Below are 17,211 nucleotides of genomic sequence, written 5' to 3' on the forward strand. Positions count from 1 at the left end.
AATTGTAAGCGATTGTCATGATTTAACATTTGACTGCGTTGAATCTCTCTGTCTTGTTCCATCCCATTGTGTAACTTAACTTGAAAGAGTCTGTGCTTGATTTGAAATGCGACTGGATCCAACTCCACTGTGTTTAAGGAATCACTTAAAATGACATCCGTGTAATCAGGGTGGGACGCGGTGCAGCTGTTGGACGCAAAGTTTTAATAGGAGCCATTCCCAGAGAAGCAAATATTGACCATGGCCACGGTCCAACACACGGAGGCAATCGGCCAACTGAGCCTTTTTTTAGGACACCTCAGCACTCCACTGCCACCACATCCTGGTGCAGGCAATCGGGAAAACGTTTGTTTGTTCAAGTTCTGGTTAGTTGGGTGATTCAGCAAAGCGGTGCAGGATAGATGTGCAGAGGAATGAGGCAGATTACAGCCCACTATAGTGAGAATGTCCAGCAGTTAGTGGTTGATTACATTGATCAGCCACAATGTTTCATGATCATGGAGAGAAATTTGCAATAGATGTCATGTGCAGGCCCGGATTTAGCCAGCTCTGACATTGGGGTTTAGGCAGAACATTGGGAGGGGGTCTTGAGTCTGCATATCTTCTCATTTAAGTCTCATGTTGAATGCTCTTCCTTACAGTACCCTCTGAAATTACCGAGCTTGGGACAGGCACAAGCTGGACGCTGGTTTGTGTCCCGTTGAGGCTGGATTTGGTCATTTTTATTTCTTTAGTCAATTGTGGATTTTTGCAGGCCATCACATTTGGGGGGGAGGCGTTGCCCTCCCTTGCCCATGCCTGAATGCACCGGATACTGGTCCTGCGCAGCCCTGGGTACTGGTAGGCTGCTTTTATCTGCAAAGCTATGGGGTTTGACCATATCCTCCACATTTGAGTTCAGGTTCAGAAAATGTTGATTGTTGCACAGACCAGGACAGAAAGGAGTGAAAAGGGAATTGGAACACCAGAATAAAAAAAATAACTTCAAGTTCTTCAAAAAGATGGCAGAACTTCTAAGAAGGCATGGATTTTGGAAGCAAAATATAAGAATTGAGAGGAGCTTTAGACAACGTAGAGCTTGATTTGGTACTATAACTCCCAATTTCTGATTCATTTCACAGTAGTGATGAAATTGCGTCACTGCTGTCTTCTGACAAATGTTCCAGAGCTTTGTGTTTTTCTATTCTGTAACAGTTGTTTCTGAAACTGTATATACAGTGTGGCAGGTACAGGATGCACAGTGATGTGTTTGTTCTCTGGATCTTTTGAATTTCTCCATTAGTACTCAGGTATCCAGCCATGCTGAACGAAGCCCCGCCCACTCCCAGAAACGACCCGGAATAAAGGCCTCATTGAAGACGCCCCCCCCCCCCCCCGCGCAATTGTGTGCTCTGAGCCAATCAGCATCAGCTGACTCGACCTTGGCTGTTGGCATCTGCGCGCGAGACCCAGATCGTCACCCCCCTAAATGCGCGCACGGAACCTGAGAGGTCCAGGTGAGGGTGTCCGCAAGCCCTTGGGTGGGCCTGTGTCACCCATGGCAACCGCAGCCTCAGCCGGCTCTGTTGTTTACAACTGTCGCGTGCACGTTCGCGCGCCCGCTCCAGGATGTCCTAGGAACATACACGGAAATGGACCGTTATCCCCTCCCTTGGCTTGGTCAAAAAAAAAATTACCAAAGTTTGCTATGCAAACATCGTTGCGCATCACCACTCAGACGGAGTGCGCGCGCGCGTAAAGGGGAAGGAGGCTGGGCTAGAGATTGGGTGCTTTAAAAACGGACAGGTCCAGGTTGAGGTTGAGCAGATCCTTTAGCTGGTTCGCCTCATCTCGTCTGAGCCGTCAGGAACAGGTAAGGTGACACACCTGGGGGTGCAAGTTCAAATTGGTAAATTCTTGTGGAGTGGAGTCTCAAAGAACTTTTTAATTGAGGAGAGTCACAAGGAAAACCACAGGAAAGTCATCACAGACGTTCAGCAGAAATGATCTGTGCGTTTACTTTTCATCTCAACTACTCATGTTGATTTGAACTTACTTTTTCTTTACTTTTTTTAACCTATACCACTTCCTTTTTTTAAGAAAACGTTGCTAGTATTGTTTTAAAACTCTAACAAACTATTAGACTATGTGTATTTGCTGTGTGGCTCAGCAATCAAACTGACAATGACTTTTAAAAATCAACAGATAAACGATTTTAAAAAATTTATGACAAAAAATGATGCTAAGAAAAAACAAATTTACCATTTCTTTTACTGTTTTTTACTGCACTAACATTTCTTCATAGCTTTGTAAGGGGAATAGAACGGGAAAATGAATGCAGGTAGAAGCAGAGAGAAGGTTTTTGCATAGATTTGCATGATAGACAAACACACACACAGTGTTTGGCAGTCACTGACCTGACAGTTGTCCCTTTCAAAAAGATGAGTGAGGTCTGTAACATTCATCATCGATTAACTTCAAATGTGAGACACAGAATGTAAAAAAAAAAGAAAAAAAAAAAAGAAAATTAAGGAAATCACATTTTTAAAGACTTTATTTGTATAATGGTGCGGAAAATAAGTAGTCAGTTACAAAAGTTCACCTTAATACTTTGCAATGGTCTGCAGTGAAAGGGGTCAAATGTTCCTTGTCTTTACCAGGTTTGTTCAAATAGTAGCTGCTTTTTGGTCCATTCCTTCATACAGATCTTCTCAAAATCTGTCGTGATTTGGAGTTGTTGATGGTCAACGTTGACTTCCAAGTCTCTCCACAGATTCCTTATTGTATTGAGGTCCAGAGACTGGCGAAACTACTCCAGAACCTCAACATGCTTTTTATATAATCACTCCTTTGTAGCCCGGATGCAGACGTGTTTCATCCTCAGTGTTCTCACTGATGGAAGGAGTCCCCCCCCCCAAAAAAATCTCTGTCCCTTTTTACAGAAAAGCAGCCCCAATGCATGACATGTCCACCCCCATGCTTCACAGTAAGTAGGAGGCGTTCTTGGGCTGGAACTTACTTCCTCCTCCATAAATTCTTGTCCCTGATGTCCTTTGACAGCTCTTTCATCTTGATCATGGTGGAGAGGTTGCAGTCTGACTGTTGAAGGGTGTGGATATTTTCTACAGAGAATCACCTCAAACAGGTGACATTAATACAGGAAACAAGCAGAGGATAGAAGAGCTTCTTACAGAAGTAGTAACAGATTTCTCACAGACCTGTTACTACTTCTGTTTTTTAAAAATGCAATTTTTTAGATTCTATATTTGCGTTCTGTCTCACACAGTTGAACTGAACCTACGATGAATATTACAGATTTCTCTCAACTTTTTTAGTGGAACAACTTGGAGAATCACTGACTTACAAATACTTTTTTTGCCTCTCTGTGTTTGTGTAAGCAGTTTGAGTAAATATAAAAGTACATCAATTCCATAAACAAGCAGCAAGTTCATATTGGAGGCTAAAAATGATGTGTTCCTTGTTTTATTTTCTATTAAAGTTTTGATACATCTATATTCTTATATTTTGTTAGGTTTTGGCATTTAAACATAAAAAACGTGCTCATAAGTAGTAGAACTTCCTCTTCCCCTTCATGCTCTTGTCCCGTCTCCAAGAACATCACATTTTTAAACTCCGCTGGTTACTGATTAATGGTTTTTGTCCAAACCTGAATCTAGCGGTTAAAATGTAATCAAGAATTTAATTCTTCCTTTGTTGACTCTGGAGCATTGTTTCTGTTGCTGGATTTTTGGAATACTGCAGTCTTTCATCCATCATGTTTTTTTTACCGTGTGGAAAATGTGACTTTAAAAAATTAATCCGATATCAAGAACTTAATTCAAAAAGTAACTGGGTTGGTAACTAAATTCTTCTGTAATAAAATTAACTAGTTTGTAGGAAAAGTAACTACTGTACTGTAAAAAAATAAATGTTGTTGAATGTAAAAACTAGAATTTTTCTTATTATTGTGCTCAAATCTTTTACAAATTAAATCAAACTATGACAATCCTTACAAATAAACAGCCGGTACTGCCAAGTATTTTATTCACAACAAAGGAAAACTTTTTAATGACATAAAGTGTGTTTAACTTTGTAGTCCAAATTAAATAAATCATATTTATAAACTGAAACAACTGATCTGGTATACATATGAAGAGTTACACATATGAAATGTTCTTGCAGTCACTGTAGATAATTAAATACATCAAACTCCAACAACCCGAGACAATGGTGTAGAAGCAGGACCTCCACCTGAACAGCAATTTTTTTATGAAGCTGCTCCAGGCTCACCGTTTCTGCAACTTCCTTCACCTGTTTGGTCTTTTGCGTGTGGAAGGAGTGTCCTGGCTTCTGTGTGAAACCATGTTGGCTCCAAATGACTACCATGAAATCTGACACTGGCCTTAGCCAAGGATAGTTTACCAAATCAACTCATTTGAATTCATTTAGCAGTAACGGCATTATAAAAACAAAAATGCTAATTAGTTCGATTATCTTGCCAATGAAAAGTGTAAAACAGGTTTTAAATTAAAGAGGTATGTGATGACTCAGGTTCTCTCTGTGGTGGTTCTCACTATGTGCGTTTCCTGCTGCAGTCAAACCTTCAGGATGATCAAAGCAACACTTCCGGTGCTCCTGCTGGCTTTGACCTCCACCTTTGCTAAATACACCCCAAAAACAGGCCGAAGGGTTCCACAAACCCTGTCCAGAGGTGAGCGGACCTCTCTGAGGCGGAGCCAGTCTGTACTCTTTGTTTGGAAGGGTGGGGCAGGGCTTTTCATTGGTTTGTCGCTCTATGTGTCTGTCCAGGATGGGGTGACCAGTTGATCTGGGCTCAGACGTATGAAGAGGGGCTGTACTGGTCCAGGTCCAGGTATGAAACACCCCCCCCCTCCCAAAAACAACCTACTGCACCTTATTCAAACTGCTGACTGACTGCTGCTGTACTATCTTGGTTTCAGGAACAAGCCCTTGATGGTTCTATTTCACTTGGAGGACTGCCCCCACAGCCAGGGTATGATCCCATATAGAGCTCTACCTGCCTCCTCTCAGAGCTCTGAAACCTGAATCGTGTCTGTTCTCTGTCACAGCGTTGAAGAAAGTGTTCTCTGAAGATGACAAAGTCCAGAAAATCCTTGATGAGGACTTCATCGTCCTCAACCTGGTGGTAGGTTCCAGGACCAACCAGAACATACTCTCATGCAGATTTCAGGCGTCACAAACTATAGCTCATTTTCTTCGCCCCCCTGCAGTACGAAACCACAGACAAGCACCTCTCTCCTGATGGACAGTATGTTCCGCGAATCCTGTTTGTGGGTAAGAGCATAGCTTCACTCCTCCTCATCCATGTAGAGCAGGGGTCGGGAACCTATGGCTCGCGAGCCATATATGGCTCTTTTGATGGTCACATGTGGCTCGCAGACAAATCTTTAATTATAGTTTTTTTTTTTCATTAGACCAGTCCTTCTCGGGCGCAATGCGATGCCAGAGGCGCGCAGTAGTAGCAGTGCTTAGAGAGAGAAATCTGCGCCAGCGCTATCAGTTACTATTATCTATTATTTCACAGAGTTTGTACCAACTGGAAACCTGTGAATTACCGTGCCTAAAACTACGCGCTCCCGTCTCTGAGAAAGAGCGCGCAGATGCGGGGACGGGATGTGTGAGGGAGAAAGCAGAGGGTGGGGCTGAGGTGTTGTGGGGACAGGCAGCAGGTGAATCGCGCAGGGATTGGAAAAACGTAAAACCCGCTTCCCGTCACTCACTGCAGCGTGTGAGTGTGTGTTTGGCTCCCCGTCTGCATGTGATCAGTCTTTGTCACATCTACAGAACATTCAGACCTACGATGACGTTTAAAGTCTCAACGCCTGAACGAAGCAGAAACTCACTACGTATCAACCAGACTAAACCATCAGCAAAACTACCACGAGAAATACTCATCATTTATTAGCAACAGAATAACAATGTTATTAAAAAGAATCCACAGACTTATTGTACTTTAAAAATGTTGAAATTAAATCAAATGCACACATTCACTTGTATTTTTAGTTTTAAACAAATTGTCGCGGACTGAGTTGGATGGCTGTTGGGCCGCGTTAAAAGTTCTGGAGTTCATTGAACGCGTCAAGCAGAGATCTGATTGGCTCTCAGTTCTGTCGCTCAGCCTGTTGTTAGGTAGTTTGGACCAATGGGGTTCAGCTATGGGCCGAATAAGGGAAATGGGAGGGCTGCAGCGGGAGCAGGGGAATATAAATTTGGGAGAAGCGCTCTCGTGTCGGCGGGAGAGATTCAGGAGTTGCTGAATTAATTGAACGGCGTTTGTTGCGGTCTGCAGTAATCGGAATAAAGAACTTTAAAAGAGGTTAAGTCTCCGTGCCTCAGTGTGGGGAAGGGACACTACATTATTGTATGGCTCTTTCGAAATTACATTTCAAAATATGTGGCATTTATGGCTCTCTTGGCCAAAAAGGTTCCCGACCCCTGATGTAGAGCAACTGGCCTGGATCTAGTTTAAACCTCAGAAGGCCATAATGAAGACCCAACCTTAATCCAGAAGGAAATTCTGAAAAGCTCTAAACACCTGGAGTTCTGCTTTAAAATGTAGTCAATCTGTGAGTTGAACTTGCGTCATTAGCCTACATTTTTGAGGTAATCAAAGACAATGTTGGTCAAAAAGGACATTCCCCCTGAGGGTCCAGAGGTTTCCTCCATACTGTCTCTTATCAGAAATCTGTATCTAACAAGTGAAGAAAAGTTACTTAAGAAGAGGTTCCAGAAGAATAGGACATTTTAAGTATGTCTAAAATATTTACAAGAAACTGTAACATTTGGGGTCCTCATTTGTCCTCGTTTGTAACTAGACTATTTCATGAAATGGTATCAAGAAAAGAGTCAGTATAATCAATGAACTCTCATCAATTAACTAACAATGTATGTGACTCGCAGCTAATTGTTGTTAAATGAAATGTAGAAAATCTTGTTTGTGAACTGCCTTAAAAGGAGAATGATGGGAACCTGAAGAACCATTGTAACTGATTTGTAATAAGGACAAGATCTAAACCTTTCTAGAAGCTTCTAAGACCCCCAGTGCAAAAACAAACAAACAAAATGAAACAGACTGTTGGATGTACTGTGTAGGGGTTACATTTTGGGAATAATGGCACCAGCTGGTGACCTTGTGAGCGACCCTGTTTGCACACGAGGAGGTGCAGTAGGCAGCAATGTCCTCCAGCTATAGCACCACCTCTATGCGGAAAATCCAGCTTCAATCCAAAAGTCAGATGTTTTCATTGTTTGTTCAACAAAACTGTTGGCAGATTCACAGGCGAGTTCTGCTTCCCTGACTTCTCTGACCACCTCTCCACAGACCCCTCCATGACGGTGAGGGCGGACATCAATGGTCGCTATGGCAACCGCTTGTATGCCTATGAGCCAACCGACATGGGCCTCTGTGAGTGCCACACACAGAATTTCCTAGTTTTCTTCCTCAAATAATGTGGTTCTTTGCACTCAGATTGTCTCCTCTCTGCCCCCCCCCCCCCCCCCCCAGTGTTCAGTAACATGGAAAAAGCAAAGAAGCTGCTGAAGGCTGAACTTTGAGGACCAGTGGCGAGCCGCCAATCCTGATGATGAGCCGTCAACCCTCGTTCTGCCATCCCACAGAAGACAGCGCACTGCAAAGTTTCCTCTCCCTTTATGCTTCCTGGATGGTCAATGTTTGTTTGTGTTACTGCAGCTGTCCATTACCAGCTCTGTTGAATAAATGCGCACTTGTTAACAAGTTTTGTTGCATTATTGACATTTCTTTGTCACGTCTGTGCAAAAAACAGTTGCATGTGATCGCTGAGAGATTTAAAATAAAAACTAGTTTGCGGCTATAAAGATAGTAATTTTTTATAGAACATGTTTGTAATATTTTGAGTTACTAATTGAAAGCAGGAGAATTATCTTACTATTCAAATAAGAGTATGTAAAGCACTCTGTAGAAAAAATGGACAATAAAGTTACTTTACATGACTGAACATTTGAATCAGGTGTACAGTTGCACAAAGATGTCAGTGCTCAAGATTGTGTAAGAGAAAAAAAAGGTTATGATCTCTAAATTGCTGATATTGAAATCAAGAAACAAAGAACACAAGTTGTTTTGTAAGGACAGAGAAACATTTTTTTGGATGGATTTGAATGGATTGACAGTGAAACAGCTCCTGAGGTTGTTGTGATCCTAAAATGCCTAATTATCTGCTAAAGGAAAATATGACCTTTTTGTTTTAATAGTGTATTGATTGAGTGAAAGTTTAAAAAGAAATCATTTTCTTCTAGCTGTTGCTCTGAAATTTTGACCGTATGATCTAAGAATCTCCTGCTTTGTTGAAAGAATCCATGAGAAAGTGTCAAAAACTTTACGGAAGCTTTCTGTTACAGGTAGGCCTGATCCAAACATTTCGATTTAGTCCTTACATATTATGAAATCAGTCAAAAATGTGAAAGTTTTTTTTTTTTTAAGCATGTTTCTAGACACAAATGTCTTTATTGGTGTCAATTTCATGCACGGCTCTGGCTCAGGCTAGAGTGGGCGGGACCATGCTGCCTCTGCCAGTGACTGTCAGTACATGCATGATGGGAGAGGATCTAACACTAAGCTTCCTGTTCCCTGGTTACATGATATGCTCAGTGGGACCAAAAGGGCAGCTGCTTTCTGCCTTTTGACTCTAGGCAGTGAAATCATTACTGCTCCGTGTTTAACAATAGAGTCTGAATGCTGACACGAAATGAAATCTTCAAGCTCAAAACGTGTAGCCTCAGTATTTTTTCTACATTTACCTGTAAAATCTGCCTCTTACCAGGTGTCAACAGGCTCCACCCCTAACAGTTTTTATTTCACGTAGAGGGATGGTTAGAAAGGATTTCACAGGAAGCTTTAATGAGGTATTTCAAGACAGCACACAAGGATAGAATAAATAGACTGAACCCATTTTAAACAGGACTCCTTCAAAGACATCCGGTCACATTGTTGAAGATTAAACTTCCAAGAATAAACTCCCAATGTTGACCTGACAAACTCAAAAGTAAAGGATGACATGTCGACAGTGTGTCCAGTCACCTCTGAGCAGCTTAATGAAACTTCCAACTGGATGGAGCAGAGGAACAAAATGGAGAAATACGTTGCACTACAACAGGAAGAGCAGACGAGATCTTTGGTAAGGTTGACCTCCATCGACTGGTGTGTGCCGGATTAGGGTGTTCCAGCCCAGGAAAACCCACAAGGAGACTGAGCTGTTGAAAAAACCCACAGTCTAAACTGCTAAGTCTGAAACAAAGACACAATCAAAGTCCTCTACATCAGTTCTGTGGTTTTTCTGCACCAATCACTGAGGCCTCACTAGTGGAGATACGGCATACTTTCTTTTGAAGGGTTTCATATTAAGCTGCTGAGTTTCCAAACCATGGTAGTGTCACCACTCTGATCTGATGGAGAAGATGAAGGAAGCAGACCTTCAAGCGGGCTTCAAAGATAGCTTTGAATGTACCCGCGTCCAGGGTAAGGCGAAATCTGTTGACCTTCCTGGATGTCACCAAGAAGGGGATTTTTGCGACCAATGTAAAACGGAGGCTGTTGCAATGAACTCTTCGAATAACAAGCAATGAAATTAAAAAAGAAAAAACAAAAACAAGGCAGAAAATTTTTGAACAGGTCATTCCAATAGACCACCTTGGAACAGACAAGGAGTTGTTCCAAAAAAACTATCAGTCGGGAATAGAGTGCTGATCCACCTTCCAGGTCTGTTCGAAGAGGCAGAGATGAGCTTCTATAAAGGTAAAGGAATTTGCAGGAAAGAGTCAAGCTCAGCAGGGTCGTCTTTCCCCGCTGATTAGTTCACCTTGCTATAAGCAAAATCCAGGGAGGTCAACAGACCAGGAGTTTCTTGTGGACTTTTCATTAATGACAGCTGCAATCCAAGGAAATGTGCCACGCTAAGCTGGCGTAATAACCCCATATGCAATTACAAATAATGGCAACAAAAAAAGTTTCAACAAAGAAAACACAATCTAACAATTTTTTTTGAGAGGTTTAAAATTTAAAAGCTTTTCTAGTTTCTGCTTTCATATCTTAAACTCCTTCCGACACAAAAGTCTCTCTTTTATTTATTCAAAGACTTAAAATTTTCAAGAGTGAAAGAAAACCAAAAGAATTCGTCTTCTTTTATTTGTTATTGTGTTTGTAACAACAGCAAACGTGTGCAGATGGAAAACGTTTGGTGCTGACACACGCATAGACCTCTAGCTGTCATATGACTGTAGGAGAAATGCCCCCAGGAGGGCAGAAAGCTGCACTTGTCCCATGGTAATATTTTCTGAAAGCTGCTTTTCCTTAAATGTCCGATAGGTATGACAATGGATGCAATTACCAAGAACTTTGCTTCTATTTAAATATGCCCCCCCCTCCCACACACAAAGGCGAAAAAAAGCACTGTGTGAGCCACCACTATTATGCCATCCAGTTTTTGCATGGTGACCTGTCCAGGTTATAGCCCGCCTTTGCCCAACAGTAGCAAGGGTATAGGCTCCAGCAGCCCTGTAACCCGGAAAGGAATTTAACGGGTTCAGAAAATGAACTACCGAAGGCCTCATGCCGTCACGTCTTCCGTTTAGCTACAAAAAGCACATCCAGACGCATAAATCACAGATACAAGTGGAAAGCTGGGGGTCAGACATGTTCTGCAGACTTCTGTGCACAGAGATTCCGCTGCAACAAGTGCAGCCAGCAGGTGGTCTTCACTTTTAAAACGCCAGACGCCCCAAATCATTGCTGCAGCGATGCAACAAAAGCAGACAGGAGAGTTCTGGAAGGATCCAGATGTGAAGACTGGGCGTCTCACAGGAAAGCATTTGGGTTGGGCCGAGGGTCCCTCTGGTTCCTGTACTGATAGGTGAGCCAAACTGCCACAATCTAAAACAGAGACACACAACGAGAGCAGAGACCTGTGTCAACTGCTGGCCTGAATGGTGCAGTCAGACATCAGCATCCTGGGTCAATAGATGGGGTGGGGGTCTGGTTGTGGCGGGGCATTGCTGTGCTCCCACCATCACGCCAGCAAATAAACCAAAAATTAACAAATGTAATTTTACCTCCGTTTTTTGGCAGATGCCCTTCCTAAACACAACCCTCTGCGTTTTAGATGGACTTACACAGAAACATCAGAGAGTGCCCGCATGTGGTTGCAACACCTGTTTGTTTCTCCATACCTGAGTAAAGCTGAAGAAGAGCCCGATCCCTCCAACAAAGTGGAGGACCCCTCCTACGTGGTCCTGGATGTTCTCTGCACAGGACTGACAGGACTGGTTCTGGAAACAGGCCTGCAAAACACAAAGATCTAAAGGATAAATCTGAACCCAAAATCCTCCGGAGCCAACCTCAGATCCTAACGCACAGCGCTGCAGGTGCTGTTGGGGTCCACATGTCTGTAGCCACAGCAGTTGAGGGTCTTCTCCACATCCTGTTGAGTGCTGTCAGAATTGTTCCAGCCCATCTCCAACAGGCGATCCTGCAGCAAAAATTCTTGAGTTACAGCCATTTTCATGCATGCCCCTCATCTTTTGAAGTCAGGTTGTGTCATCAGGCCCGTCAGGCGCTGCCTTTAGCTGGAGGACGATGTGGTTGCTGTGACCAGCTTCTGCAGGCATTACCTGCTGCTCCTTGGTGATTGCCAGGCAGGCGCTGGACACGGAGAACTGCACAATGAAGACCAGGAACAGGATGATCATGTACTGAGCTTCACTGTCAAGGAACATCATGCTAAAGACAAAACAGACTCTTGAGATGGATGATGAATTGGAGGGACTTTCTGCCCCTGGATCTTTTGTTAAAACAGCCTCATGAGGGCCCTAATCACTGAATCTTACTTTGCCATGTCCATCATCTCTGGTGATTCTACCATGTTCCATTCTAGAAGTGACTCATAAGGCACAGAGAGGAACCACATGGTTCATTTTCAGAGAGACAAAAGATTTCAATTCACTCGATTCGATTCAGTTCAATTCAAATTTTGAATTTACACGGTTTACACATTTGACACATCCTATATCAAGACCTCATAGTCTCTTACCATCCAAACAGAACACTTCGCCCCCAAAATGCAGGACTGCTTGTGGTTCCTAGAATTTGTAAAAGTACAGTTGGTGGTAGATCGTTTAGCCACCAAGCCCCTGTTTTATGGAACAAACTCCCAGCTCATGTAAGAGAAGCCGACACAGTTTCTACATTCAAAGTTAGACTGAAAACAATCCTCTTTGAACAGGCTTATTGTCAGACTAGCTAGCATTTAGAGATTATTTACCTTAATGTTAATGTGTTTAAATTAACCTTAACAATAGCAATTAGTTGTTAGTAGGCTGCTAGTAATTTTGAAGCTGGGGTAACTATGGTGCACTGGGGTTCTGTTTTCTATTCTCATCTACTTCTACCCTCCTTCTCTCCTCTATTCCTGATCATAACTTATCATTTAGTTCTCCATGCCTCTGTCTGGTACAGTGCGATTCATGTATTGTCCCTCTTTTCCTCTCCCCTCCTGGGGAGTGGAAAAGAGTGCTTCCAGACTCCAGTTGGCTCATCCGTGCTCCTGTACCTGACCGTGTACCTTGTCTCTACTCCTGCTCTGACACCTGGCTGTGGATCCTGTCTCCGGCTCGACTCGCGCCCCCCGACTGTCCCCCCAACTCCATCTGGATGAAGCTCGTCTGCTGGACTTTAAATGTGTAGTTGTAGAGTTAGATAAATTAATTCTTCTCTAAGAGTTCTGGTAAATCGCCTGTCCATCCTGGGGGAGGATCCCTCCTTCATGTGGACACCCCTGAGGTTTCTTTGTTTTTTTCAGAATCCGTTTTTTTAGGAGTTTTTCCTTACCGCGAAGGGGGGTCTAAGGGCAGGGATGACTGTTTAGTTAAGTCAGTTTGTTTGTTCAATTTAGCATTTTCCTATTGAATTCTATGCATTCATGATCCTTTTGATTTTATGTTTTACTTTTACAAATTACTGATACGAAGCCCATCGAGACAACTGTTGTTGTGAATTTGGGCTATACAAATAAAATTGAATTGAATTGAATTAGACATTTGTATAGAAATGCATTTTTAATCTATATATAGTTAGAAGATGTTCATATTATTTTTATACAGTTTATTTAATGTACAATCTAGTAATTGCTAACACCACACAGTGTAACATGATTTCTCAAATGGAGAAGCTCCAACAAAAATATGCATATTGTTAAGAAACCTGTGTTTCAGTTTGGCCACTAGGTGGAGCTCGCGCTATAGCATTACATTTTTTATTTGAGCAAAAAAAAGCTGTGCTTTATATGCCTATGAGCATACAGAGCTGTTTATTTAGTCCACAATGTATAGATTGACCAAGCGTTGGCATTAGTCGCCCTATGGGAAATTCCATTATATTCATTAGCATCAAGCCAGCAGACTTTGGCTTACTGCTGTTTTGCGTTCGGTCACTGGAAAAGGAAAGGCATAAAAGATCGATCTCTTCTTTTATGGATAGATCGTTGATTTATTAAGCTTGGATCAATTAAGATCAATTCATCGATTTTATCAACCCTAATTTTTTCTTGCAGACATGACCCCAAGAACTAGAAAGTTATTTCTGGTTTGGGTATTGTTAAACTCTAAGATCTCAAGTGTAAAACTTTGGGCCTGTCCAATACAAAGCATGTGACATGCACGTACAACTGCCCCACAAATTTCCCCCCTGATCATGTGACATTGCCAAAACAATGGTGACTACAAAAGGAAGAAGTATTTGAAGCAGAGAGAGACGGATTTTTTTTTATATAAGGGGCCCCCAATCCAAGACCTTAAAGAAAGTGACCAACTAGATGTCCCTGAACGACCAATTGAAGATTACCTGGATTATGCGTGTTCCACCTATACGAAGCAGCAAAGAAAAGGGCAGATGAGGAACACACCAATCCTTGAGTGCTAGAATTGGATGTCCTTGCTATAAGCAATTGCCGCAGAAATGATGACGAAGAGGTCAGATCACACTTACCCTTAGCTTTCTCTGCTAATGACATACTATGATTATGGATTTCTTTTTCCCCATTCGGTCTCTCATAGTGTATAAACATCATAGACCGCTTATCTTTTTGAGAGGAATAACTTGCATAATTGGTGACAGACAAATACGTTTTTGCCCCACAAAACAGCAAAACTGGCTTTTAACTCCAGCTCCAGTAACCTGCTGCGCTCCTTCCAAAGGATACAAAGAAGAGGAGGACCTGGTGGTGCTTCACAGCCCCGACAAGTCCCACCAGTGCCACCAAAAAGAGGAAGACACCCACGCCGATCACTCCTCCAACCACCTGGAAGCTGGACAGCAGACCCAACCACTTTCCCCATGCAGCAGTGCCAATCATCAACACACTCACCATCTACGATAAAGTCAGAGCACACATGAAATATTGGTCAGGTTCTCATTAATGCAGAAGGAACAAGTTCTAAAAACATAATTAGTCATTCAAGATACATAATTAATGTCAGTTTTAATTGCCATGACCAGTAATGGATCAGCTCTTCACTTGTAGAGAAGCTCAAACATCCAAACAAAGGATTTCCAAAAAGAAACATGTCTCAATAATATTTGCCTTTGATGTACTAAAGTATTCACATTCATGAACAGAACTAATGCCTCTCTTTTACTGCATCAACATTGAAAGAATTAGTGCAACTGTTTGAGTTTAACACACAGTTAACATCTGCCTTTCAGCGTAGATATAAAACACCCCCACAATCTGCACTGAAATGTATAGTTATATCTCTTTCATAAGAGGTTTGTGGTTGTAAAACCATGTCTGCTCAAGTTAATAGATTTTGCTGCAGCAAACAAAAAATAAATCCAAGGTCAGGATACTTTGGCAATACCAATGTGTCCTTATAGAAAAAAAACAAGTCTGTATAAGTTAACTGAGTGTGTGAAAAATATCAAATGCTGTTTTTCTCGTGATGATATGACAAACTGACAGTAGAAAACAAACCTATTTTAGTCATAAAAATTAACAAGGTTATTGGTTTAACAGTTTGCGATCTGATAGGCTAGTGAGAGGCTGCATGCTGATTGGCTGCTGATCAGAAAGCTCAGACAGAAAGCTGATCAGTTTTGAACAAAATATTTGTGAAAAATGAACTTTTCACTCTCTGTCGATCTGTACATTTTTTTTTTTTACAAATGCACACTTATTTTTCGTGGCCAGATGTTTTTTTTAACTGGAGTATTTAAATATTCTTGCTATTGAATTTAAAAAAAAAACAAATGCATAAATTTTGTTTGCAGATACAAAACTTGTTTACATCATTTTTAACACCAAAATGCTTGATAGTACACCAGCCAGTTTTTGAAGCATTCTGCCAGATACACCTATATTGCAAACATTCCTCTTACCACTTCACCCATTTAACAGACGCATTTGCATTAGTGAATCGTCATTTTTATTTGCACAAACCTTTATTTAAAAAAAAAAAGGCCTTCACGTTTGTATTTTGGTGTCTTCCAGCTTTCTGCTTTTAACAGACCCAAACAATATTTTTGATATTGATAATGCCTAAATAAACTGAAATTTAATTTCAAAACTTGGACCATTTACATGATGAGAGTGACTAGTGATTGTTATTTAGAACCTGACCAACCTCCAGTTACTTTTATTTTGAAATATTACTGCACGGAGGTCAAATGGTTGCTGCTACCCACATATTGATTCAGTATCTTCTGACAAATATAATTAAAAATTTAAAGACATTTAAATATTTATAATTCTATTTGTGCAAAAACAACTGTGTCCATAATAAATTCAAAAACTAACAAAGATGAATGACCTGACTTCTAAGGAGATAGAATTTTTGGACATCTAAAATGTTCTTTACATCTCCACTTTAGGTTTATAAAAGGATTTTTACCCTGCATAAACTGTATTTCTATTTTAATTCTAAGAAAGTAATCATCATCTTGAAACAATAAAGTTTCTGATGTTTTTGAAGTTTCTGTAATCTTTGAAATCGGGCAGTTCTATCTTCACGCGATCATCTTTAGCTGTACAAGTCTCCCGAACCTCTCGAACCCGGACAGAACCGCGTTGAGGATGGTCCGTTTTGAAACATATGGAAACTTACCACGTAGAGGATGTTGATAGCACTCAGGCTCTCCCTGGTGCAGGTGAATCTGCAGCCCATGTCAGCAGGCGCGCGCGCGCTACTGGTGAGCCTCGAGCTGAAGTTGTTCACGGGCAGAACTGGAACCGCTGAAAACAAGCAAACAGGTGCTGGTGGTTATAAGATGCGATCGGAACAGAGAAGCGAGGACGCACAAAAAAACCCCACCGGAAGTGGCTGTCTCAGTCCCTTGGAACAGCGAGGCAGAAGTTAATTCAGAGACTTTTACTCTGAAAGGTAAATGGTCCCTGATTCCTGCACGATGATTGGTACAGAGGAAAGCCGAAAACGTCTTCAGAAAACGTTCTTCATTTCTTCAAAAAAAAAAATAAAAAAAAATAAAGAATGCATTTAGACTCCCGATCTTCTGTTTTATGGTGATAAACAAACAGCAGCAGGTTCTGAAAGGAGAATGTTTCTTGCTAAAGTTCTCCATTAAAGTCTCTTCCAAATGTTCATGCGGTCAACTAGGTTGTTGGTCTTAAAGGTTAGATTAATTTAACAGCACTGGGATCTTCTTCTGGCTAAAGCTTTGGTTGAATAAGTGCAGCAAGTCTGGACAAGGCATCAACACCATCTGGAGCTGCAGCCTTTTTTCTGCTCCAGCTTTCTGTTCACTTGTTCATGAAAGCAGACTAGAAGATTTGATTTGTGTTGAAATGGTTTATTTCAAGCAATCAAAGCAAGAATTATGCACACAACAATACAATCAGCCGTTATTCATCAAACTTAGGATGATCAGAAGGCCTGAAGTTGAGGAACAGCAGAACCATCTGATGTATAGCACCAAGATCATTTCAAATACGAGGTCAGGACATAAAGACATATCTAACCAATTGAACTCTTTCACTTATTATTATTACATATATATATATTATAATAATATTAATTATATATATATATATATATATATATATATATATATATATATATATATATATATATATATATATATATATATATATATATATATATATATATATGTACATATTATTTAATAATAATATAATAATACAATATAATATA

General features: G+C 41.2%; 2 protein-coding genes across 2 annotated transcripts; one reads left to right on the forward strand and one right to left on the reverse strand.

Moving 5' to 3' along the window:
* The first annotated feature begins 1,533 nt into the window (after positions 1-1,533).
* Positions 1,534-7,756, forward strand: agr2 (anterior gradient 2). The gene is made up of 8 exons (XM_023960168.2): positions 1,534-1,852; positions 4,575-4,690; positions 4,789-4,852; positions 4,941-4,993; positions 5,070-5,146; positions 5,232-5,295; positions 7,343-7,426; positions 7,526-7,756. The coding sequence occupies exons 2-8, from the start codon at positions 4,588-4,590 to the stop codon at positions 7,573-7,575; spliced, it is 495 nt and encodes a 164-aa protein (XP_023815936.1). The 5' UTR covers positions 1,534-1,852; positions 4,575-4,587; the 3' UTR covers positions 7,576-7,756.
* A 2,406-nt stretch (positions 7,757-10,162) lies between these two features.
* Positions 10,163-16,483, reverse strand: tspan13b (tetraspanin 13b). Its single transcript, XM_004074165.5, has 7 exons — positions 16,354-16,483; positions 16,147-16,274; positions 14,247-14,414; positions 11,662-11,742; positions 11,406-11,519; positions 11,221-11,331; positions 10,163-10,924 (listed from the first exon to the last, which is right to left on the reverse strand). The coding sequence occupies exons 2-7, from the start codon at positions 16,204-16,206 to the stop codon at positions 10,850-10,852; spliced, it is 609 nt and encodes a 202-aa protein (XP_004074213.1). The 5' UTR covers positions 16,207-16,274; positions 16,354-16,483; the 3' UTR covers positions 10,163-10,849.
* Between the last annotated feature and the right edge of the window lie 728 nt (positions 16,484-17,211).

The sequence above is a fragment of the Oryzias latipes genome, chromosome 11 (genome assembly GCF_053564925.1).
Source record: "Oryzias latipes strain Hd-rR chromosome 11, Olatipes_Hd-rR_3.1".
Taxonomy (NCBI): domain Eukaryota; kingdom Metazoa; phylum Chordata; class Actinopteri; order Beloniformes; family Adrianichthyidae; genus Oryzias; species Oryzias latipes.